This window comes from Mustela erminea, chromosome 10, assembly GCF_009829155.1.
Source record: "Mustela erminea isolate mMusErm1 chromosome 10, mMusErm1.Pri, whole genome shotgun sequence".
Taxonomy (NCBI): Eukaryota; Metazoa; Chordata; class Mammalia; order Carnivora; family Mustelidae; genus Mustela; species Mustela erminea.
Window position 1 is genome coordinate 5,087,669 of NC_045623.1, and position 25,703 is coordinate 5,113,371.

The window sequence follows — 25,703 nt, forward strand, 5'->3', positions numbered from 1 at the left end:
TTAAATATGACATTTCAGTCAAAGCCTTGGTAATATAATCAATATTTCCAGTGGTGTCCTGTTATAAGGAGAACAGATTCTTATAGAACTTATGCAAATAACTGTAATTGCTGTGGAAGAAAGAAAAGTCATTAAGAGTTTCTGATTTCTGGAATGTTCGGGTAGGGAGAAAAATTGCTTCAATTTGTTCAGAATATTTTATTGGGGTACTTGGGTGGCTCAGTGGGTTAAGTCTCTGCCTTCGGCTCATGTCATGATCTCAGGGTCCTGGGATTGAGCCCCGCATCCGCATCCGGGTCTCAGCTCAGCAGGGAGCTTGCTTCCCCCTCTCTCTCTGCCTGCCTCTCTGCCTACCTGTGGTCTCTCTCTGTCAAATAAATAAATAAAATCTTTATAAAAAAAGAATATTTTATCATATTTCTGTAAGTCATGGAAGAGACTTTTAAGAGAAACATCATCAATCTGGAAGAGCAAATATTAGAGAACCAGCAATATTTCAAAGAAGAGTCATAAAAAACTGTAATCTTCTTCCTCAATTCACTCAGTCCTGTGTTGTTAATTTTTTATCTGAGTGCAGCTTTCCCATTAGTCCTGGAAATTCTTACCCAGTTCAATTCCATGATTTTTAAAGATACCAAAAATCTATATTTGTTAAAAATCCTTTTTGTGACTCTCCTTGAAGACAAAATTCATTCTGCAAGAGCATCAGAACAAGCACTATAAATGGCTAGAGTCAAAAATAGACAAGGTTAGGGCTTCCTGGGTGGCTCAGTGGGTTAAGCCCCTGACTTTGGCTCAGGTCATGATCTCAGGGTCCTGAGATCGAGCCCAAGGACTCTCTGCTCTCTGGGAAAGAGAGCTCTCTGCTGAACAGGGAGCCTGCTTCCCCCTCTCTCTCTACCTGCCTCTCTGCCTAACTTGTGATCTCTCTGACAAATAAATAAATAAAATCTTTTAAAAAATAGACAAGGTTGGGGGCGCCTGGGTGGCTCAGTGGGTTAAAGCCTCTGCCTTCGGCTCAGGTCGTGATCTCAGGGTCCTGGGATCGAGCCCCACATGGGGCTCTCTGCTCAGCAGGGAGCCTGCTTCCTCCCTCTCTCTCTGCCTGCCTCTCTGCCTACTTGTGATCTCTGTCTGTCAAATAAATAAAATCTTTAAAAAAAAAAAAAATAAAAAATAAAAAATAAAAAAAATAAAAAATAAAAAATAAAAAAAAATAAAAAATAGACAAGGTTAAAGATCTGATATGAGAATTCATTATAATGCAATTGACAAGGAAATCAGTTTTTTTTTTGTGACACATAACACTTTAATATTTAGAACGTCAAGTGATGACCTTATCCCAGAACATATTAAAACTTAAGGAATTTGGGGGCACCTGGGTGGCTCAGTTGGCTAAGTTTCTGCCTTCAGCTCAGGTCATGATCTCAGAGTCCTGGGATCCTTGTTCAGTGGGGAGTCTGCTTCTCCCTCTGCCCCTCACCTTGTGCTCTCTCTCTCTCTCTTCTGCTCTCAAATAAATAAAATGTTAAAAAAACCAACAAACCTTAAGGAATTTCATATAATTTCTAGAACAGTTATAGCATTTACCCAAACGACATAACCTACAGCTTATCATTATTAGTTTGACAGTGCTTCTGGAGTAACTTAACACACCAAATAAGCCTAATTTGTCAAAAACTTCATTTACCATTTAAATCTCAGGAAGTTGGGTGCCTGGGTGGCTCAGTATGTTTAGCATCTTCTTTCAGCTCAGGTCATGATCTCAGGGTCCTGGGACCAAGCCCTGCATCTGGATCCCTGCTCAGTGGGGAGGGAGTCTGCTTCTCCCTCTCCCTTTGCCCCTCCCCTGGAAATAAAATCCTTGAAAAATAAATAAATAATCAATCAATCAATCTCAGAAGTTTGTTAAAAACCTTAGAAACTTTTATTTTTTATTTATTTTTAAATATTTTTATTTATTTGACAGACAGAGACCACAAGTAGGCAGACAGGGCAGGCAGAGAGAGGGGAGGGGGAGAAGCCTCCTGGCTGAGAAGAGAGCCACAATACGGGGGCTCGATCCCTGGGATCATGACCCGAGCCAAAGGCAGAGGCTTTAACCCACTGAGCCACCCAGGCGCCCCAAAACACCTCAGAAAGTTTTAAAACACATATCTAAAAAGGATTACAGCTTATAATTTAATATTTACATTTAACCAAGTTAACAATAAGGGAATCTACAGGAAGCTGTATAGTTGTTAGCAAAACTGAGCTCCTTTAACACTGAGACCTTTTAACTTGCTTAAGTAACCAAACAAAACAGAAGCTTTGTTTTTTTGGGTTGACAGAAAGAAAAGAGAAAAAAACTGTTTATATTTTCTTATCATGAGTATACCAACAATCCAAGAACACTTTGTTGTTGTTTTTAACAAAGAGAAAAGGAGAATTTCAATCCTATACCACCGTACTTTTAAAATTCATTTCAAGCTTAGTCCTGACTGCACATAAAATTCTTTCCCAAGGGAGAAAATGTTTTACAAGAGGATTTCCAGCTGAAGGATGATTGCAAGCTTTTTGAGACCAGGAACATGCTATTAATCTTTGCTGTCGTAGAAATCATCTCTCAGGTACAGGTGGGAGACAAAGGAGGCCATGATCAACAGTGTGGCAGGAGGCTGCCAGGACTTAGCTCACAGCAGAGGCTCCATACCTCCATACCATCTACCCACCCAGCAGCTGGGCTGGGAGAGAGGTTCTGACTACATTGCATAAGTGAAGAAGCTGAGACTCAGGCCAAGCAAACTGCCTGATGTCATACAACTACATATAGTGGTGAACCTGAGATTAAAACTTGGATTTGTCTGGCTCTGAAATCTCTATGCCTTCCACAACAATAAACACTAAGAGAGACGGAGGACCACCTTCACTGTAGAAATTGATCCAGTCACCAGATTATGAGATTTTTCAGAGGACAGTATGGAACCTTGGGGTTTTCTTTCTCTTCTTGCTCTTACAGCTGCCTGCACTGTTGCTTTTTGATAAACATGTGGCTTCCTTTTGATTCTAGAAAACACTAAGTCTCAATAACAAAGGATGCAGACTTCAACAAACTAAGGATTATATAGTAATCACTAAGAGCTGAGCTGGAAAGACTGTTGTAGTGCTGCTAATTCTTTCTGTAAAGACAGTAGGATTATAAAATCAAAAGACAAGGGGGTCTGTTTTCTGCTCAACCAAACATATCTAAAGCACATTAGAAGTTTGATGCGATATTTTGTGTTATTTTATGAAGTGCTGCATGGAATTATTACCTGGTTGCAAGAAAACATCATGTAAAATGAGAATATTAGAAATAAAAAAAAGAGCATGGACAAAAGTAAAAAAAAAAAAAAATTATTTCCCAAAGATATCCCTTTACAAGCCGTCTACAACTTTTTCATTCAAATTTTGTCCTAAGGCTTTTCTCTCTAAACCACCAGGCTCGTTTTAGGACTAAATTATCTTCTTTTTCCCTCTACAAAGTGTACTTCCATTCCTTATATCTTTCTCATATATTTCCTATTTTCCCAAATGCAAAGTTGCTTATTTCCATCAATGCTAATTACATTTAGCAGAATTTTAACTTAGAAACCTTAGTCTTCAGTGATAACTAAGTAGTAAACCAACTCTGCACTGTCCATTACACCAAAATTCTTTAGATCTGAAACCCATGAATGCATCTCATAATTTCTAAAAACATGTTTTTTCCAAATACTAGTCTTTCAATAAACCATAAAGCACATTTACCAAGAGACCCAGTTATCCTCAGTTTCTCTGTGATAAGAAGCCAAAGCACGTAAACCTGTGTTCAGTAATCAATGCTTTAGTATTTTATCTCGTTTGGAAAAGATTTAGCTAGCCAATGATTTCAACTTCAAAGTTTCAGGTGGACAGAAAAGGTGGACAAAGTTTCAGTTTATGAGACAGACATTAACTGTCATTTTAACCCATCCTTGGGGACAAATTGCAACAGAAAAAACGTGAGCTTATTTAACCGTTAGCAATCATTGGTAAAATAAAAGTTTTCTGTTTAATCCTGATAACTCCAAAGACATGTCTATCTTAATTAAACTAACAAACTTACATTAGCTTAAATACTGAATATGTTGCAAAGGGTCAACCTAAAAGTAAGTCCATTTGTTTAAAAAGTCACTGTGACTTTTCACTTTTTTTCAACTTAAAAGGTCACTGTCAATTTATAGCACCTATGGGGAAATCTGAAGTGGCAGGTTTAAGTTCAGGGAGGGGTGTAATACTAAGTACTAAATAGTATTGAAGTTTAAGAACCCCTAAATGGGCCATTTTTCATTATTCTCCAGAGAATACTGAGGTCAGGCATTATCATAGAAGGAGATAAGGTGTTTTTTTCAATCCTGTTGTCCAAATAGACTCCAGTGTGTTAGAAGACAGCCCATAGGGGAATCCTTTGGGACTGAGGAAGTTGAATCCATAGTCAATTCCTACAAAATGAATGAGGAGAATACATTAACTAAGTGGGAGTCCATTACCAAAATCCCCTTAGGCTTCTGAATGGTGTCCCGTCAGGAATACTACCAAAGTTTCCTGTGGTTCAGAGCTGGGAAGTGTCCCCCTTTCTTGATGGCTCTGACACCTTTGTACTACCTGAGAAGGGATGTCGACCTTCCTTTGCTTCCGCATTGCAGGACCAGCGGGTCCTGGAGGATGGACTGAAACGCTGCAGAGATTGGGGTTGCCTCTTTCCATTTGGGGGGAGCCAATATATTTGACAACCAATAATAGTATCCTTTCTAAGCCTTTATCATTAATGGGTCAGGTAGAGGTCCTGGCCTTTTTTAAGAAGAGGCAGCTATTTTTTTTTAAAACATTTTAAAATTGAAATTCAATTAACTGGCATGTCTGGGTGGCTCAGACGGTTAAGTGTCTACCTTTGGCTCAGGTCATGATCCTATGGTAATGGGATCAAGTCCTGCATCCAGCTCCTTGCTCAGCGGGGAACCTGCTTCTCTCTCTGGCTGCCACTCCCCCTACTTGTGCTCTGTCTCTGTCAAATAAATAAAATATTAAAAAAATAAATTCAATTAATTAACATATAATGTATTACTGGTTTCAGAGATACAGGCCCAAGATTCATCTGTCTTATATAATACCCAGCGGCAGCTATTTTATATCATATTAAGCATCATATATCTAAGATAGAAGTACTTTCAATCTGAGAGCAGGACCAAGAACACCAAACAGCCCATGCATAAGGACAAAATGATAGATATGAGAAAAGGAAAGTATGGAACCCCTATCTAATCTGGGTAATCCCTCTTTCTTTCTCTCTTTCTTTTTTTTAATAAGTAGGCTCCATGCCCAATGTGGGGCTTGAAATCAGAACCCTGAGATCAAGAGCCACATGCTCTGCCAGCTGAGCAAGCCAGGCGCCCCCAGGCAACTTTGTTGTGAGCTTTATCCACAGTCCAGTCCAAGGAAGCAGTCCTCTGTTGGGTGAGAGCTCCAACCAGGTGATAGCTTCCACCAGTCTCTTTTGGGAAGCACAGTCAGAGTATCTTGGATTTTAGGCTCATCAAGGAATCACACCTGGTTATTTAGGCAGAAACCTTAAATGGGAGTCTTGAAATTGGCAGCTGTCCTAAAGACATATGTGGCCACCCCATGCCTGACCAGAATATATGCATTAAAAGAACAGGAAAAATAGGAGAGTCTGACTTCTGAGCTCAATACCTTTAGGGTCGAGGTAATGGTGTCCCACCAGGCAGCCAGAGCCATAGTGTAACCATGGGCAAGAGGTCCTGTCCTGCATTCGGTCAAGACACATTCCAAAGCGTCATACTATTCAGGACATCTCTGAAAAAGGATATGTAAGAAACAAACATTGGGGGTAAAGATAACTTACTAAGTTGCACTGATACTCACTCCTTTGGCTCTGTTCCAGCCACCAAAAATGTTGTGCGATCATTAAGCGATGGTCGAGAAAGAATTCTTCAGATGTTGTACGATGCAGCTTGGTAAGTTTATTTAAGTAGCACACAGATAGGACCGTGGGCAGAAAGAGCTGCACTTTTGCTGTATGAAGCTGTGGGTTATATGCTTAGTGCTCAAGGGGGAGGGGACGTGCAGGGAATTATTAAATCACAAATGTCTTCTTCAAATTTCTAATTTCACAAGATTTCTCTGGTGATTATCACTCATTTCCATATTAACTATTAGTGAGATATACAGGCAGTCATGAGACCCTTTAAGAATGTAGCAACCATGGGGGGCACCTGGGTGGCTCAGGGGGTCAAGCCTCTGCCTTCAGCTCAGGTCATGATCTCAGGATCCTGGGATCCACCCTCTCATCGGACTCTCTGCTCAGCAGGGAGCCTGCTTCGCCCTCTCTCTCTGCCTGCCTGTTTGCCTATTTGTGATCTCTCTGTCAAGTAAATAAAATCTCAAAAAGGGAAAAAAAAAAGTAGCAACCATCACATATTTGATCCTTATTGAAACTATGCAGGCTATAGGTAAGCCTTTCCGGCTAAAGGTGAACATTTTTCTGCCTCTATCCCTCAGCAAAAGACAGGCAGGCAGACCAGTTAGCTGTAACTGACTGGTCAAGCAAGAATTGCTGAGAATCTGAATTTAAAGGGCAGTGGAAATAGCGAAGATGGTTTTGCGGTGTTTACTTCAGATGGGGGCTGCTTAAAATAAGTATTCTCTCCTCCCACTGTGCTGTTTTCTAACTTAGAGGTTGCGTTGCAATATTAAGTCCGATCCCGCTCCCCTCAGGTTTTGTTTCCCAGATTGCGAAGGGTCATGCACCGTTAGTGCACAGTCCTCTGCTCTGCACCCCCATCTCCTCTGGTTTCCAAACAGCTCTCTTCAAAGCCTCTTCTGTGTTTGGGTTTCTGGCCCGGGAATGGGAGGAGGAAGCAGAGGTAAACTACGCGGGCCAGAGGTCTCTGGATATAATAAGAGTGTGGTCACCAGCGGTTAAACGCGACAGTTGGTGAGACCACAGCGCACCCAACGAATCCCGGACCTGCCGGCCTACAGTAACGGCTCCTGGAGGGGCGGGCCCGAGGCGGGGCTTGGGCCGGAGCTGCACCTGAACCTGCGCTGGGGAGCGGGGCTGGGAGAGGAGTTTTAGTCCCTGCGGGAGTGCTACCTTCTACCGTGTGGGTTGGAGCTGGAGACAGGTTTGGTTTGGGAGAGCGAGGTTTGAGACCAAGCCCAAGTCGCCGCCAAAGACTGCGGGTTTTTTTGCTTCTGCAACGTCAGAGTCGGGCAGGGCCAGGGGCGGAGTTTTAAGCTTGGTTCTCGGCTTCTCGTCTCTGATTGAAACCAGCAGGACCTGGGGCGGAACCTGGGGCGGGTCCTGGGGCGGGACCTGGGGCGGGACCTGGGGCGGGTCCGCAGCGGGTCCCACTTGGCTTTTGACAGCTCGCTCTCGCATAGCCACAGCCGAGTCCCTCGGGTTCGGGAACCTGTAGCCCCGCTCTCCACGCGTCCCCGCCCCCCGTGGCCCTGGCCCCGGCCATGAAGCGCTTCTTCTCCTGCTCCAGCTCACAGGTGGCGGTAGGTGCCAAAATGTCTGGGAGGATGGGGCTGGGGTCCAAGCCCTGTGGTGACAGAAGTTCTGAGTCCGGTCTTCATGCACTATCGCCTTTTCTCTTTCTGGGTCTTTCCAGCGCTTCCACTCCCGCAGTGCAGCCTGCCGGCTCTGCCTTCCTCAAGGCCCTGTCCGCTAGCCTCTGACTTGCCTTCCTAACCTCGGGCCTTCCCAAGTTCCTTTCCGTTGGCCTTTTCTTGTCGTCCTAGCATGTACACCTCCAACTTCTGAGATGTTTCCTGCAGCCCCTGCCCCTTCCCAAAGGCCCTGTCTACTTCTGCCATCTCCTAGTACTGAACACCTCCGAGCATCTGTCCTATCCCCAGCCCCTGCTCAGCCCCAAGTTCCGCTCTATGTCCCAAGTCCTGCGCCACGGCCCCATTTTCAGCCCTGACCTGTCCTCACAATCCTCTCCCATATAGCTCTATCCTTGCTGTTTCCTCTCAGCCCAACAAAGGTCTGTGCCTGCCCCAAGCCCTATTTCATAGTCTCCTCTGTCCCTGCCCCCATCTCACCCCATGGCCCTTCCACTCCCATTCTCTCATCAGCACCACTGGCTCTCTGACATCATTCGAACCCTCTTTCCAATTGGTTGCTCCCACACCAGCAGTATCCTCCTGTTCCCTCATCAACCTCTGCCCCTCTCTTCCCAGCGGTTGTCCCACACCCTTTGTGCCCCGACTTCCATCTGCCTGCTCTCTGTGGGTTAATCTTGCAGTCCGCCATCCTGACAGGCCCTAGCAGAGGAGGCATAGCTGTCTGGCTGCTCCCCAGGGAACTGGGTAAGTTGCCCACAGAGTTCACCCTGGCCAGCTCACCGCAGTGTCTGGTTATCAGACTGGTTCTTGGGCCAGTCAAGGCCTTCCACCTGCTTCTCCCCAGAATTTTCCTTCATTCTAAACCTTCATCCAGTTGCTTAGGGCTTGTACTCTCTGCTTCCCTGGACTGAGTTAGGGAAAGATGATAGTAGGAGAAGAGGATAGAGTAGATATGCTCAGAGTTCCCAGTAGAAGTCACTCGACTCCCCCACGTTCTCCCAGAACCCAACACAAGGCTGATTATAGAAGGTAGGGCACACAGAGAGGGTGTAGCTGTTTCTTCCCTGCAGATACCTCCTATCTGGGGATGGCATTTTCTGTGGAGATTGGGATTATGGCTCTTTTAGAAGTGAGTAGCCAACGACCTGTGGACCTGTGGGAATATTACTCAGCCTAACCCGACTTACTGGTGTCATTCATAAGCAAACATGAGAAATGCTCAGCTCACACTCTTCAAGGGCAGGCCGCAGAAGCTTGGAAGGGAGCGAGCTATGAGGCAAGAGTAGGAACTCTGTTGAGGCCTGTTCTTGTCCCACTTGCAACTGCTTCTTCACATAGTCTCCACATGCATAGATCAACCAATCAAAATGCATTATCTGGATGACTAGTATAGGTACCAGCAACTGAGGCAACTCAGACTCTGTCTTAACTGATAATGATTTTCTCATTCACATGGATTCTTCCCTAGTGACTGAAAGTCCTCCACACTTCCCTTTCCTTTCAGGTCTGTGGAGTCTGCCTGCCCTTAGGAATGGGGAGATTATTTCATTTTTCCCAATTCTCCAATCCTTGGTTTCCAGTCTTTCCAAAGTTCTGGAAGGAGCAATGGACTGAATGTTGGAATTTGGAAATATCCATCCCTCTGTTCTTCACCCCAGCTCTACAGACTTTTGGCAATGAAGACTTTACACCCATTCTAAACTCTCTTCAGTATAACAAGCTCATAGGAAGTAAATCAGGTGGCTTTACAACTATCCAACTGGAAAGAAAACTGGTTTCTCAGTCAGGATGGGATCGCAAAGAGCTTAAAACTAGGCCAGTGTCAGCTGCAAATTGTTTCCTCCTGAAACTTCCTCACCCTTATGATAAATTCCTCCACTCCCTGGGTGGTTAACCACTCTGAACCCGTTTGTCAGAGAAATAGTGTGACAGGCTTCCCGGCCACTCCCAAAACCTGGTTTCCAAGTCGTGCCAGGGACTCTCCCTGCCTGTCTCCACTCCCATCCCTGGGTCCAGGGCCAAAGCCCTGCCTCCTTTGAGACCAGGGCTGACAGTTCAGGGATCGTTTTCAAATTAATCTAAATTATCCAGAATATAGGAAGCTATACACACACACACACACACACACACCCCTAGCTCTTATGATCTCATTTTATTTTAGTCAAATAGAGGATGCCTTTGAAGGTGTCTTACATATTAGCTTACTCTGCCTATGTAGGAAGTGGACCAGAAAATAGCTTTAAACAGTTGGCGCTGAATCAGCTTGGAGGAATGTTAGTTGCATTAAAAAACAAAAACAGGGGCGCCTGGGTGGCTCAGTGGGTTAAAGCCTCTGCCTTCGGCTCGGGTCATGATCCCAGGGTCCTGGGATCGAGCCCCGCATCCGGCTCTCTGCTTGGCGGGAAGCCTGCTTCCTCCTCTCTCTCTCTCTGCCTGCTTGTGATCTCTGTCTGTCAAATAAATAAATAAAATCTTTAAAAAAAAAACAAAAACAAAACAGAAAACAAACAAAAAAAACCCTAAACTGTGAGTCAGCTCCTGGTTCCTCTAGAACAGCCTTTCCATTTCCAATCACCTGTCCTACAGGTGTACCCACTCTTTCTCTCTGCTGTTGGTGTGTTCCATCTCAATAGGAAGCTTACCAGCACACAGCCAGAGATAAGGAGAGGTTGCAATTACTTCTACAAAAGCCCCCTAATCTTGGCTGCAGAAATACAAAGCTTATCCTTGTTTTTGACACTGCTGATTAAAGTGGTGATTGCTCCCCTGAGGCAGGGATGGTCATCCAGGGCCTCTTTTCCAGAGGCGCTGGGATGAGCGGTAGATGGATTTGGAATTCGGAAGCATCCCTCTGTCCTTCTTCACCCTAGCTCTGCAGAGGTTTGGTCATGATGAATTTTCCATCTCTTCTAAATTCTTAGTAGAACAAGATTATAGGAAATAAGTCAGGCAGATTTAGAGCTGTCTAGTTGGAAAGAAAAGTATCTACTTTGCTAAGGAGCCCCTTTACTGTCTCTACAGCCTGGCCGTTATACATTGGCTGATACAGAGCAAGAGCTCTTCCTCTCGCTCCCCTGAAGGGAGAATTCTGACCCCTGAATTGCTGGCATATCCAAAATGTGCTAGCAATGCTGGGAAGGATGGGGATTGGGATTAGCCTTTATCGTGCCCTTACTCTGTGGCCTGTTACATCACTAGGGAACTGAGGTTCAAAGAAGTTGTTACATGCCGAAATTCACAAGGATAGAAAAGCGTTAGAATCAGGATTTTAAACAGACAACTTCAGATTGAGGTCAGCTGATGGCAGTGTCCCCTGAGGGAGATATAATTATAGCTTCCAGATTTTTTTCTGAGGCTAACTGGTCCCCAAGGGACATTAGATGATATTATTCCTAGGTCCCAAAGTCTACTTGGTATAGGGAGAAGTCATTTGGCTTATTTTGTCCTTTGAGAAACAACCTGTTTGGAGACTCTTCTCTGTGCAGGGAGTAGCGTCTGTGGGTGGGTGGCTTTGGCCTAGAGGCAGTCTTAGACTGGTTACATGGTAATAAGGAAACCTTCTCCCAGAACTCTGTAGCAGTGTGTGTGGTCTGGTGGTGCGAACCGGGAGTGGGTGCCAGGTGGCCTGGGTTCTGGTCTCAGTTTTACCCTGTTTTGTGGTGTGATCTGGGACAGTTATCCAACCTTAGTGTGCTTCAGTTTCTTCTGCTCTCAAATAGATCCAATTATATCAGCTCTAAGTCCTTTCCGGGGATGCTGAGAGGCTAATCGAAATAGCACTGGAAAGGACTGTGAAGAATTACAAGAATTACCTTAGAATCCACCTAGCCTGAGATCATTTTATGGCTTGGGCATTTCAAAACTTCCCTGTTTTTGCTATATAATTTTCCCTGGCTGGGCAAACAGTATTTGAAAATTGGTTATTTGGCTTCTGCAGACCCTATGTTTTCCCACCTCCTCCCAAGGCCTCTTTCTTGTTGAGATGACACCTCATAAAATCTAAGGTGCCACCAGCAATCCGTCACCACTTCCTGTTTGGTTATAAGAATACCATACCCTTGTATGGCCTTTTCCAGTTTACGAAGAGATTTTATATGCCTTATATGAGGTTAGCTCACTTAATGCTCACAACGTGATGAGGTAGTTATTTCCCACGTGTCAAAGATGAGGACACAGAGGTGTTCATTTGCTTACCCTGGGTCACATAGCTGAGAAAGTAGCTGACCCAGGCCTTCACCTCAGGCCTGCTGACAAAATATTCATCCAGGAGTCTTTTCACCATCATACAGACTTTTGCATCCCTTCTTCCTTTCCCTTCCTCTCTCTGGATCCAACCAGGCCTTTCTGGGCTTCAGCCCTGGGTGTTTTTACACAGCTGTCTCTCATGCCCTGTGATACCTCAATTATTGTAATTACCCCCACCACCTGCAAAAAGTCAAGCTGGAATGATAGAACAATGCAAGCCCAGGTGTGGCTGTTGCTGGGGACAGCTGCTCCCTGCCAGGGAAAAGAAGAGGGAGGGCAGAGGAGAAAGGAGCAGGGGAGCTGCCTCTGGCTGCCTCTGCAGGCCTAGCCAGAGACCTTATCTCTGCCGTTAGGTGGTTGTGCTTTGGAAGGGGAAGAGCAACCAGCTGAAGGGCATAAAGGGCATAGAAATGAGGCTGGAAGAAAGAAACTCTGCCCCCGCCCTCCCAGTTTTGGGACCCAATGCCCAAGGGCAGAGATGTAATGGCTGGGTATTTGGGTTCCTAGCTGTAATGTGATGCTGGGTGCCTTGACTTCTCATAAATCTGAGGATAAGAGGCTGAACAGCCTGGGGAGGTGAGAGGTAATGTGGCTCAGTTTGCTCCAGCAAGACCCCGAGAGGAAAGGGGAAAGGAGTCATGGCTGGCATCACTCTGAGCATGCGCACCTAACCCCAATAGTCACGTGATGACTTAAAAAAAAGGACATCTAAATACTACACTTTCAGTACTAGAACATGATTTTTAATCCAGGAGTCCAAGCACTTTTTGACCCAGGGCTGACAAAGGCCAGCAGTAGTCTCTCAGCTGCATATGGATGTCCCTTTTCTTTGCCGGGCACCCTAGCCATCTCCTCCCTTCCTTTTCCCATCCCACTCCTGCCCCCTGTATTCACACAACCCATGGCCCCTGACCAGGTGGAGAGATGGAACCGCCGTGATCAGAAGCTGCTGGAGGCGGTGCAGCGGGGGGATGTGGGGCGCGTGGCTGCCCTGGCCTCGAGGAAGTCAGCCCGGCCCACCAAGCTGAACTCGAATGGCCAGTCCCCGTAAGTGAGCCGTCCCAAGTCCACCCCCCTCCCCCCGCCCCCCCCCATATGTGGTTACCATTAAAAGCCTTAAACCCTGAAGGAGGTAAGACCCGGGAAGCCCTACATCCCCAGAGCCGTTTTTGTCTTGACTAGCAAGCGTGTCTATCAGCGTTTGTTTGCTACACACCAAGGGCTGCACACAGTGAGGGAAGAGACATTGTCTCTGAGTCCCACCCCTCTCACAGTCCAGAATGACAGAACTGCACCCCCCCGCCCCAAAAAAAGGAAAAGAAAAAGCAGAAAAGGACATAAAGCCCATGAAACAAACAGAAAACAGGTACACTCATTAAAGATGGCATCTATTTATTGCCCAAGTAGGAAGGGTGTGTAGCTTGGGAAATTAGGAACAAAGTGGTAATGGCCGTGAGCATCACATGGCTGGATGGAGTGATTAGGATGAGAGGGATATTATCCCTTGTCCCTTCCAGTGGCCAGCCCTCTTTTGTGTTTGAGCAATAGTCTAGCTTGCTCGAGACCTATGGCTCTCATTTCTGTCTTTGCTTCCAGCCTCCTCTGGCTTTGTGACAGTAGGCCACAGAGCCTTTTCCTCAGAAAGTCAGGCTATAGGGGAACTTCCCTGTCTAGTTTTGGGACTGGCTTTGGGGTGAAGGAGCATAGCAGGTAGTACTTATGAATATTCTTGTAGCTCTCATCCCCCAGTCCCCTCATCCTTCTGCTCCTTGGCCTTGATTCTGGCAGGTTCCATCTGGCAGCCTCCAAAGGCCTGACAGAATGTCTAACTATACTGCTTGCGAACGGGGCTGACATCAACAGCAAGAATGAGGACGGTGAGTTAGACCGCACATTGGGCCCCACGGCGGGCCTCTCCCTTTAGAGCAACAGGGGTGGTGGGGGCCAACCCCTGGAGGTTCCGAGTGTAGCCCCCCACTTCTCTCCTCATCAGTTCTGGCCAGCATCCTCCCAGGGCGCTCCTCCCTGCAAGCTGGCTTTACCTCAACCCCCACTCCCACCTCCACCACAGGTACCAGGTACTCGGGGAACAGGAATTTCTGGCCCTGTGGGGCTGAGAGCTTCTCTCTCTAATCTCCCCCTGATTATCTGTGCGTCTTTTGCCTTCCCTCCCTGTGAGTCATCGGCATGCGTAGGGCCATCCATCTTGCATCTCCCCTCTTTCTCTTTCCAGGAAGCACGGCCCTGCACCTGGCCACCATCTCCTGTCAGCCACAGTGTGTCAAAGTTCTGCTGCAGGTAGGAGCAACCTCTCAGTACTGCTTTAGTGAAGGGAACAAGTGGGCCCAGCATCTTCTATCTTGCCCTTGTAGTCACATGCACTATTGGGTCACATGGACCGCTCTTCTCCCCAGTAAGACAGGTGGTAATCCGGGGTGCCTGGGTGGCTCAGTGGGTTAAAGCCTCTGCCTTCGGCTCCGGTCATGATTCCAGGTCCTGGGATCTAGTTGGAGTCCCGCAGCAGGCTTTCTGCTCAGCAGCGAGCCTGCTCCCCGCACCGCCCCCCCCCCCCCCCGCCGCCTGCTTCTCTGCCTACTTGTGATCTCTGTCAAATAAATAAATAAAATCTTAAAAAAGAAAAAAAGACAGGTGGTAATCCTGCACCCATCAGTTCACAAGCATTTAGGTAACACCCACTACATGCGGATAACGTGCTTAAGGCGGCCCTTGAGGGCAGATCAGAAAGCAGAGTTCCCCGGGGGACTGCTGGCCAGTCCTCTGTAAGCCATCAGCAGAGCCCTGCGCAGATGGAGTGCTGAGTGGCTGGGCAGGTGGAAGGAGGACAGAGGTGTTCAAATTCATCCACACTTCTACTGTCTGCTTGTAAGGGACTTGCAGTCTAGGGGCACTAAGGGAAATATATATGTGAAATGACACGCAGAAAATCCAGAAACCTGTCTCCAAAAGTGCAAAAGGCACAGTTCAGCAGGCCACTGGGCAAATGGCTGTTCTGCTTTCGTTCTTCCAAGTTCCCCAATGCTTAGCCTGAAGTATCCCGCGGGGACTCAGATATCATTTTCCCTAACACACTTATTGGTCTATCATCTGATTTTTCTTAGGCCCTAGGTTTAAGAACTGGGGCTGAAATTCAAGGCTGCCTATAATCTGCAAGGAGTGGACTGGCTCTCCTAGTAGTTGGCTGGAGCCATGGTCCTCCTTCCCCTCACTGTAGTGCTATGGAAGTTGGGGAGCCAACGGGGGTGTGTGGGGGTATGGGATAAGGATGGTACCACCATGCCCCATGCTGCTTCCCTTTGTGGCTGTTTGCAGCATGGCGCCAACGAAGATGCTGTGGATGCAGAAAATCGTAGTCCGTTGCACTGGGCAGGTGTGTGCTGGGGACAGGGGGTGGGGGTTGGGGGGAAGCAGGACTGCAGGGACCATGGGCAGAAGGCAGGGGGTGTGGGATGACATTTGGAGAGCAGGACAGATTGAATGGTTGGAGGGAATGCTGGGTCATAGTCTGACTAGTGTCCTTCCTGCTTCTCCTTAACCCAATCATCCCTCAATCCTCCCAGCCTCCTCTGGCTGTGCCTCCAGTGTGCTCCTGCTGTGTGACCATGAAGCCTTCCTGGATGTCCTGGATAATGTGAGTGTCTGCTGGGCAGGGCCCTGCACAGGGAGGCTGCTGCTCTCTCTGAGCTTGACTGGCTAAGCTCTGGGATGAGGAGGGTGGGGCAAGGGGGGCATGCCTCCTCTTCCTTCTCCCCCTGATCCTCCTCCTTTCCCTCCCAGAAGAGGTTCTTTTTTTTTTTTTTTTTTTTTTTTTTTTTTTTTTTTTTGGAGGAGGGCTTTTCTTTTGAAGAGGTGTCGGGAGAGGGCATTTGGTAGAATTGTCAAGCCTCTGGCTCCTCGTGACCTCCCTTCCCACAATCTGTGCAGGACGGACGGACACCCCTGATGATTGCATCACTGGGGGGTCATGCAGCTATCTGCTCACAGCTACTGCAGAGAGGTGCCCGAGTTAATGTCACAGACAAGGATGACAAGTGAGCCTTCCCCATCTCCCCAGCTCAAACCCAGGCATTGACCACTCTAGAAAGGAGCCCCTGGGCAAACGTGTGTGTGCGCATGCGCGTGTATGTGTGCGTGTGTTTTGCGGAAGAAAGATTGGTCTCTCTTTTCCTGGGAACCTCCTTCCTTCTGAGCAGTTGTTTGGAAGAGCTACATGCTGCTTTGCACTTTTCCTCTCAGGGAGCTGAGAAAGTTTTACTTAGACTTTCCTATTCAGCTGCTACCACCACCATCTATGGTAGCAGCATAGATGACCAGCATAGATGACCCTGGAAGTCGAATCAATACTTCTGGATCCATTAGTTCAATTTACTGGTTTCAAACCACTATCTAAACAATGGGATCCTTTTTCCAATAAAGAATTTATGTGGAACCTTGATAAAGAAAAGATGAAAATAGGGCCCTTCTACTTGGCTCCTGGCTTTCTGATGCTGCAGCTCCAAGGCAGGGTGGTCTGGTTTCATGCCTTGTTGTTGGCTGGTGTGGGTCTGTGGTTCTCCTTGCCACACAGAGTGAGATCTGATTCCATGAGTGGAATTTCTAGAAGCAGGACTCCTGGATTTCCTGGGGAAAGCCTTTGCCCAGCTTTGTCCCCACTCACAGATCGGCTCTGATCCTGGCCTGTGAGAAAGGCAGCGCCGAGGTAGCAGAACTGCTCCTGAGCCATGGGGCAGACGCAGGGGCAATGGATGGCACAGGGCACGACGCTCTGCATTATGCTCTTCGCACTCAAGACAAAGTGTTGTGTCGGCTGCTGCGGCAGGCTCTGAACCGGCGGGGGCAGCGGGGAGGTAAAGCTGAGTTCCTTTTTTAACTTCACAATTCTCCTTGAGAGCCTTAGCATCCAGGAAGCTGCTTAGAATGCCATTTATTCCCATTGAAATAATCCCTCTGACAAAGAATTTTCACTTGAGTTTAGAGTTTAACTTACTGATTGCTGCTACTGTGAAATGACCCCAAATTCCCAAAGCATGGTCGCAAAAGTCCTTAATGCAGCCTTGTGTCCCCTCAGAAGGCAACTCTGGCTCGACTACCTCTATGTTTATGAGTTGTGATTGTTCATCTATTTGTATGGTTTGCCAGTCACCCTCCGTCTCCCTTGCTAGACTGGAAAGCCCTCAGATGACAGGCCACTGCTGTTTTGCTCCACACTGAGATCCTAGTACCCATCAGTGCCTGGCACCATGCCCACTAAATAAGTGAGCAAACAAAATGAACAAGCTGGCCCATCTCCAGGATAAGGGAACCAAGGATGCTGGATTCTTGGGGACCCATTCAACAGGGGTGGCTCCCGGCACCATGAAGACATGTGTGGGAAGGGTCCTCACACTGGGGGAATGTTCTTCTTAGAAAAAGTCTGAAGATAAAGCGTGGGCTAGAAGAGGACCTGTCTCTATTCTCATTTTCCCTGTGATTTCTCGCATAGGTCAGGGGCTTGTTCAACATCCAGATCTTGCATCCAAGGTAAGACCCTACATGCCTTTTGCTTCCGACCCACCCTAGGCTGTCTCACTGGGGTTTCCCCTAGGTAGTGATTCTTGGGGGCATCGAGAGAGAGTAAGATAAGAAAACCCCTCCTGGGTCTTGGCTAGCTGCCTGCCTTTACTTCACTATTCCTTTTTCTATGTAGGCCTCCTCATCTGAGCCTCACGTGGGTTCTCCACCTAAGAGCCCATGGAAAGCAGAACCCGAGGAGGAGCAGGAGGAAGAGGAAGAGGAGGAAGACCCATACCCAGATGAGTGGAGGTGGAAGTATGAAGAGGAGCAGAGGAAGGTTTCTCAGTTGGAGCAGGAGCTGGTGCAAAAGACTGAAGAGGCGAAAACTCAGGCTGCAGCCTACCTGGGCCTGGAGAACCAGATTCGAGAGCAGGTGCAGGAGCTGGGGCTCCTCCTAGCTCAAGAGCCTGGAGCTCCCGGAGGGCAGGGCTCTAGTCTTCGGCCTGGAGGAGATGGAATGGAACAGGGCTGTCCCTTGGGCCTGCTGGCCAAGCGCATTCAAGAGCTAAGGAAACAGCAGCAGGCAGCAGCCGCAGTGGCAACCAAGCCAGCATTAGCTTCTAAGAAGGCTGAGGATTTAGCCTCGGGGGGCATTCAGCATGAAGCCCAAGGAAGGCTCCAGCCAGAAGAACAAGAGCCACCCCAGAGCCCAAGGTGTGAGACCGCTGGGAAAGCCACAGGACAGCAGCTGAGTGCCAATGGTGGACAGGCCCTTGGCGGGGATGGTACTGATGAGCCATGGGCTGGTCCGAAAGAGAAGCCCCAGGCCCCTGGGGCTGACCCGATAGGCACAGCGGCTGAACCCATGGGCCCAGCAGCCATGAATCAGCTCCTTGTACAGCTGAGGGAGGAGGTGGCTGCCGTGTGGCGAGAAAAGGATGCTGCCCGGGGGGCTTTGTCAAGACCAGTCCTGGAGGGGGCTCTGGGGACACCCCAGGTGGAGGCTGCAGCCGCTGCCTGGGAGAAGATGGAGGCCAGGCTAGAGCAGGTGCTGGTGAGGCTGGATCGGGCAAAGGCAGGATTACAGGGCAAACCTCAGGCCCCTGCCCAGGAGCCCAGAGAGGGAGCCGCAAAGGCAGGCCTGGTGATCATCACCAAAGAGAATGAAGGGAAGGAGAAGAAGGCTCCTGGGGCCCGGGGAGAGCCTTTGGGGGCCCCTGGAGGGGAACGGCTACCCGGAGGCTGTCCGGCTAAGGGCCAGCTGGAGAAGGAGGTAGCAGCACTGAGACGGAGCAATAGCAACTTGCTGGAGGAGCTGGGGGAGTTGGGGCAGGAGAGGCAGCGGTTGCAGGGGGAGCTGCAGTCTCTGAGCCAGCGGCTCCAGCGGGATTTCGTTCCCAAGCCAGAGGCGCAGGTCCAGCTGCAGCAGTTGCGGCGGAGTGTGGGGCTGCTGACGGACGAACTGGCCATGGAGAAGGAGGCCACCGAGAAACTGCGGAAGCGCCTGGCCTCCCAGAGCAGTGGCCTCCAAGGGCTGTGGAACTACCTGCCACCAGACCTGGTGGGCAAGGGGGGTGCTGGGCGCACAGCAGGCGAGCCCCTGGAGGAGCTGCAGGCCTGCATCAGCACCCTGGTGGAGCAGCACCGCGAGGCCCAGAAGGGGCTGGCTCGCCTGGAGGAGGAAAACCAGCAGCTGCGGGGGACCCTGGCCCCACGCGGGGAGCCAGGCACCTTGTCAGAAGCCCCCGTACAGCCCCAGGTGGCGGCTCTGGAGCAAGACCTGGGGAAGCTGGAGGAAGAGCTGCGGGCCGTCCAGGCCACGATGAGCGGGAAGAGCCAGGAGATCGGGAAGCTGAAGCAGCTGCTCTACCAGGCCACCGAGGAAGTGGCCGAGCTGCGGGCCCGGGAGGCTGCTAGCCTGCGGCAGCACGAGAAAACGCGCGGTTCGCTGGTGGCCCAGGCTCAGGCGTGGGGCCAGGAGCTGAAGGCCCTGCTAGAAAAGTATAACACAGCGTGCCGGGAGATGGCTCGCCTGCGCCAGGCGGTGGCGGAGGAGCGGCGGCGGAGCGGGGACCTGGCCACACGCGCGGCCGAGCAGGAGCGCCAGGCAGGCGAGCTGCGCGCGCGCTCCCAGCAGTTTGAGCAAACAGCTGAGCAGTTCAAAGATAAGGTGGACCATCTCATTGGGGCTTGCCGGGACAAGGAGGCCAAGGTGAGCAGGCTGGGCAGCCGGTAGGGAAAGTAAGTGGCCGTGTGTTTAGGGGGTTTTTTAGCCTGCCTCTGTCTTTGTGTTGTCAGTTTAATACCTGTAACGGAGCACCTGTGGTTTTCAAGGACGGTTGTGTTCCCCGGCGTCGGCGTCGCGTCTTGCCTCTTGTTTCTCGTTTCTCCAGGATTTGGGGTTGATATTAGTGGTGAGGCTAAGGTATAAACAGAAGAGAGAAGGGGGCTTGAGTATTACAGTTGAGGATTCAGGATTCAGAAGCAGTGCGGGTCGCAGCCAGCTATCTACTGCCCTGGAGGGATTATGGTTATGAACACTTTCACTTAAAAAGTAGATTAGCCCAGGTTGCTGGGGTTTTGCTAGGGTTCTGGGGAGGTAACTGGGGGGCTGATGGGGGTTAGAAAAGTAGACTAGCCTCTAGCTCCTCTTCTCCTCCCCACCCCACCCACTTCAGTCAGAGGGAGTTCTACAGATTTCCATTGGCAAAGAGAACACCAAATCAAATAAAAACGTTTGAAAACCACTGTGTTAGAAACCGGAGTTTCCCAAGGATTGCTCCAGAACTCAGTGTAAAGGCTGTACATTTCTAGGAGGCATGTTTTATGAATCATAAAAAAAATCCATTTACGAATGAATTTAGTAATTTTATTTATTTATTTATTTATTTATTTATAAGATTTTATTTATTTGACACAGAGAGAGAGACAGCCAGAAAGGGAATACAAGCAGGGGGAGTAAGAGAGGGAGAATCAGGGTCCTGGGGTTCTCTGCTCAGCGGGGAGCCTGCTTCCCCCTCTCTCTGCCTGCCTCTCTGCCTACTTGTGATCTCTCTCTATCAAAATAAATAAATAAAAATTTAAAAAAGATATAGGAAGTATATGTTTTGTATAATACAGAGGGCACACAAGGAATGTTATACGGAATAGCAATCAGTGTGCAGTGGGGCTGATTAAAAAAAGGAGGAATTTTGTGTTGGCGTTGAAGGAAAAGATGATGTAGATAAATGGGCAAAAGAAAATAGTGTAGTCTGACATTGGATTTGAAATTCAGTTTCAAAACTTACTGCTTGATCTTGGGTGAGTTCTCTAAAGCCTCCGAATCTCATCTAAGACTCAGTTTTCTCATCTCTACTATGGGGATAATGATAGGGTTGTCAGGAAGATTACATTAATAAGACATTATATTTAAAATACTAGAAATGCTTTTTGGTAAATGGTAAGCACTCAATAAATAAAAGTGAGCTATTTTTATAATTCCTACTGCCACCATTCCTATTACTGCTGGTTATCAGTAACCAAGTTTGTGCCTCAGTCTCACAAACCACAAAAACAAAACTCATCTCTTATTTCTTGGTGGTCAACAGCCATGAATAGGGCAGGATCCAGTGCAGACTTCAGAGCATGGGCCATGAATTCAAAGAGATCTTGGTTCAAATCATTATTTCATTACTTACTAGCTGTATGATTTTGACAAGTCACTTAAGTCAGTCTTATCTGCAAAATGTGAATACTAATACTTCCTTCAGTGAAGTATTATTCTCAGAACAGAAGAAGAAATGTCTTGAGTATTAATTGAGACAATGTGTATAAAAGTACCTGGCATATATTACATACCCACTAAAAGGAAATTGACCTTGACCGTGGGTGGTATTGGGGTGGGAAATGAATTGGGCCACTTCAGTTGCCTTTCTTTCCTTGTGGCATCAGATCAAGGAATTGTTGAAGAAGCTGGAGCAGCTTTCAGAGGAGGTCTTAGCTGTTCGGGGAGAAAATGCTCGCCTTGCCCTACAGCTTCAGGTATGTTCTGGCCCTCAGAGAAATAGATGCTGCTAGAGAAGAGGGCGGCCAGTGGAAGTGATGTATGTGAGGGGAAAAGTCTAGGAATTGTAGAGGCCTGGTCAGGCAGTGATCTAGGCTGGGCCAATGGTGGGCCAAGGGAGCCTAATTGGTATAGCTGACCACTTCTTTCTTCTCCTTTTTTAAATTTTTAAATTTTTGTTTAAATTAATTTCATTAACATATAGTGTATTATTTGTTTCAGGAGTAGAATTTAGTGATTCATCAGTTGCATACAACACCCAGTACTCATTCCATCAAGTGCCCTCCCTAGTGCCTATCACCCAATTACCCCATCCCCCAATTACCCCATCCCCTCACCCACCTTCCCTCCGGCAACCCATTTGTTTGTTCTCTACAGTTAAGGGTCTCTTGTGTTTTGTCTCCCTCTCTGTTTTTATCTTATTTATTTATTTTTATTTTTTATTATCAAAAAAATTTTTTTTAATTTATTTGACAGAGATGACAGGTAAGCAGAAAGGCAGGCAGAGAGAGAGAGGAAGGAAAGCAGGTTCCTTGCTGAGCAGAGAGCCTGATGCAGGGCTCGATCCCAGGATCCTGGGATCATGACCTGAGCCGAAGGCAGAGGCTTTAACCCACTGAGCCACCCAGGCGACCCATTTTTATCTTATTTTATTTGTCCTTCCCTTCCCCTATTCATCTTCCCCTGTTCATCTGTTTTCTTAAATTCCACATCTGAGTGAAATCATATGGTATTTGTCTTTTTCTGACTGACTTATTTTGATTAGTATAATACCCTCTAGTTCCTCCCCCATAGTTGCAAATAGCAAGATTTCATTCTTTTTGATGGTTGAATAATATTCCATTATAGAATCTCTACATATAGATGTAGATATCGATATAGATATATATCATATCTTTATCCATTCATCTGTCTATGGACATTTGGGCTCTTTCCATAGTTTGGCTTTTGTAGACATTGCTGCTATAAACATTGAGTGCATGTGCCTCTTCGAATCACTGTGTTTGCATCCTTTGCATAAATACCTAGTGGTGCAATTGCTGAATCCTAGGGTGGTTCTATTTTTAACTTTTTTGGGAACCTCCATACTGTTTTCCAGAGTGGCTGCACCAGTTTGTGTTACCACCAACAACTGACCACTTCATTCTATTTTTCCTCATCCTTGGTCGGGGGGTGGTAGTATGTGTGTCAGGGTGGGTGTGCTAGGGTGGGCACAAGATCTCTCACTGATGCTCACTCCTAGGATTCCCAGAAGAATCACGACGAGATCATCTCCACCTATAGGAACCATCTGCTGAATGCTGCGCAGGTGAGCATGGGAGGAGGTAGGGACAGCACATTGGGCGGGGGGTGTTGCATTTGGGATCCCTCTTTTTACCTGCATATACCTGACATTTCTTGGAAATTTGGACTTTATTTTTAAAAAATATTTTATTTATTTGACAGAGATCACAAGTAGGCAGAGAGGCAGGCGGGGGCTGGGGTGGGGTAGAGCAGGCTCCCTGCTGAGCAGAGAGCCCGATGCGGGGCTCAATCCCACGACCCTGGGATCATGACCTGAGCTGAAGGCAGAGGCTTTAACCCACTGAGCCACCCAGGTGCCCCTGGACTTTATTTTTTTAAAACAGATTTCATTTATTTATTTGACAGAGAGAGAGAGACAGTGAGGGAGGGAACACAAGCAGGGGGAGTGGGAGAGGAAGAAGCAGGTTCCCCACAGAGCAGGGAGCCCTACTCAGGGCTCAATCCCAGCGACTTAGCCACCTGGGCACCCCAGAAAGTTGGACTTTAAATGTTCCAGTGCCAGGTCTCTGGATCTCCTTAGGTAGATCAAGAGAGGTTGTGCATGAATGTGAGTGGGGAGAGGTGTTTGTCCCTCCTTGTCAATACCCTGGTCTACTGGAAGGCCTTTTCCTGTTCCTTATGCCTTTTCTCAGTTTTAGCCTGAGCCAAATTATCCCTCACTAAGGAAGAAGAGATGGGTCATTTGCTCCTTTATTAGGAAGAATGATAGCTACAAAGAATTGAACACTTGTTGTCTATCAGGTGCTCTGCTTCATATTCACTATCTTTTTTTTTTTTTTTTTTTTAAACCCTCACAGCAGTCCCAGCAAGTAGACATCATTATCTTCCTTGTAGAGACTAGGAGACAGCCATGGAGAAGTCACACACTATAAACCAGGGCACAGAGGAAAGAGCGTTCCATGAAACCACAGAACGTTCCCTTGCCTGTCTCTCCTCATTTCCTGTTCATCATCTCCTTTTCCTTCCTTCCCACCACTTACAGGGCTACATGGAACAAGATGTGTACAATATTTTGCTGCGTATCCTCAGCATCCAGGAGGAGTGAGACAGCCATGCCCTGAGGGATGTGCGATTTCTCTGTGGTGAGTTGTGGGTCTGGATGATGAGGGAAGGAACCCAGAGAAAGGACTTGGGCAAAGAGGCTTAGGGATGGGACTTGGAGTCTCCTTTTGCCCCATGCAGTGGCGGCTGACACTGGGGAGCCCTGAGGGGTGAGGAGCATATGAAGTGAGATTAATTGAGAAGACAAAATCTGGGGACTCCCTGGGTAGAGGCAGAAGCAGGGAATAGGCAGACCCAAGGGGTCTGATGTGGGACGATGAGGACTGAAAAGCCTGGCTGAGTGGCTCTCCTAAGGCCCAGTCTATAGAGACAGCCATGGTAGCAGAGTGGCAAGGAGTGGTTTGCTAGGGCGGGACTCTAGAACCCCAGACTCTCTCCTTCACTCGCATACCATTCATTCAGAGGGTAGTCACCTCTGACTCTTATTGCTGCCTCTGTGCACATGGCCATCTTCTCCCATCCAGGTGGATGACATCCCGCTTTGCATCTTGCCATGGGTGGGAGGAGGCTGGGGAGGTGGAAATGTGTGCATTTCACCCTTGAATTTCTTCTTTCAGGGAGTAAGAGCGTCCCTGGTCGCCAGAGGCTCCACCAGGTTGGGGAGGAGGAGGGGGCAGTTGGTGGGGATGGGTGGGTGGGGTTTCACCTGACATTATGGATCCCAGACCTGAAAACCTGAAGCCTGGAGTCAGCACTAATGAGACCAGAGGAGGGGGCACATGGAGGCCAGCTCTATGGAAAATAAAGCAGGAGGCATGTAGTGTTGGGTGTCCTGGTTTTCTCTGCTTAAAGGGGAGTGAGGGGAGGAATCTTTCTCATTCTCATTCCCCCCACCCTTTTTTTTTAAATCACAAATCGCTCCAAAAGTCTGCAGCTTTCAAACTTGGATTATGATCCACAGTAAGAAATACACTTTGTATCATAGTGCGTATATCTGAAATAGTAATTACCCTTACTCTTTTCACTCTATGATTGTCTCTGCTGTTACACTTCAGCAAAAAAATATTGCTCACAATACACCCACAAATGGGCCAAGATTCATGATTGAGAAACAGCTCTCTGTGAAAATGGAGATGGACACTCTTTCTCTTTCTCAAATCTGTCTCTAATCTTTTTTCTCCGTCTTGAGATTCCTGCGTCCACTATCTTTTTTAAGAAGGAGAAATTGAGAGACCTGGATTTCCTTCAAGCTGTACAATCTAAAATATTTGATCCTGTGTCATACCCTGCATCTAGATCTGAGGCACAAAGACTCACATGGTCTGTGTTCTTTGCCCAGGTACAAAGTGATGTGAGAAGTCAGATTCCTGGGAAAGGGAGGAAGGGATACTCAGAGCTGGCTTCTTCCCTCCACTTCTGTTAGACTTTAAAAAATGTATCTCTGTTGCCCACTTCCCATGGGCCTCCTCCCCTTCCTGTCCCTCCACTCGCCAGACTGCTAGGTGAGAGAGAGGCAGCGAATTCCTCCCCATCTGGAACTGCGGTTTGGATTCCTCCCTGGTCCTTCTCCCAGCCTGCCCCCTGCTGGGTTTTGCTGGGTAGGAGGACTCGGTTTGGCCGTAGAGAGCCACACTGGGTTGGAAGGAGAGTGGGGAGGGGCTGCCTCGGAAGACAGGGACCACCCCAGGGCTGTAGGGGGGGTTGGCCCAGAAGAGAGCAGCTGTGTAGATTGCATCCTAGAGAAGATGAGGACAAGCTTTGGGATTTGTATGGACGGGCACAGGACTGCTTTAAAGCAGGAAGAATGGAGACAGGAGAGGTTGATGGGGAAAGAGAGGGTGCAGCTGCTGGAAGAAGGGCATCAAAAGATCCAAGTTCCCCATGAAGGGGAACAGATCCTCTCTTTTCCTTCTTGCTCTTTGAGTTACCAAAGAATATAAAAGGACTATTACAATCATTATTT

At 47.9% G+C, this 25,703-nt stretch overlaps 1 protein-coding gene across 3 annotated transcripts; it reads left to right on the forward strand.

Moving 5' to 3' along the window:
- The first annotated feature begins 7,008 nt into the window (after positions 1-7,008).
- Positions 7,009-24,560, forward strand: ANKRD35 (ankyrin repeat domain 35). 3 transcript variants are annotated; one of them, XM_032301730.1, is made up of 15 exons: positions 7,009-7,040; positions 7,444-7,563; positions 12,797-12,927; positions 13,669-13,757; positions 14,114-14,178; positions 15,211-15,268; positions 15,459-15,529; positions 15,823-15,929; positions 16,558-16,745; positions 17,381-17,418; positions 17,585-19,603; positions 21,322-21,411; positions 22,677-22,742; positions 23,721-23,820; positions 24,358-24,560. In XM_032301730.1, the coding sequence occupies exons 2-14, from the start codon at positions 7,525-7,527 to the stop codon at positions 23,781-23,783; spliced, it is 3,024 nt and encodes a 1,007-aa protein (XP_032157621.1). In that variant the 5' UTR covers positions 7,009-7,040; positions 7,444-7,524; the 3' UTR covers positions 23,784-23,820; positions 24,358-24,560. The 3 variants fall into 3 exon arrangements, with proteins under 3 accessions (XP_032157621.1, XP_032157619.1, XP_032157620.1); XM_032301728.1 differs by lacking the exon at positions 7,009-7,040 and adding an exon at positions 7,047-7,184; XM_032301729.1 differs by lacking the exon at positions 7,009-7,040 and adding an exon at positions 7,047-7,163.
- Positions 24,561-25,703: the final 1,143 nt, after the last annotated feature.

Bases quoted from the DNA above. Each gene is read 5' to 3' on its own strand.
- ANKRD35 (XM_032301730.1), top strand. From the start codon at position 7,525: ATGAAGCGCTTCTTCTCCTGCTCCAGCTCACAGGTGGCG. The intron at 12,928-13,668 runs GTAAGTGAGCCG...TGATTCTGGCAG, and splicing joins AACTCGAATGGCCAGTCCCC to GTTCCATCTGGCAGCCTCCA. The intron at 22,743-23,720 runs GTGAGCATGGGA...CACCACTTACAG, and splicing joins ATCTGCTGAATGCTGCGCAG to GGCTACATGGAACAAGATGT.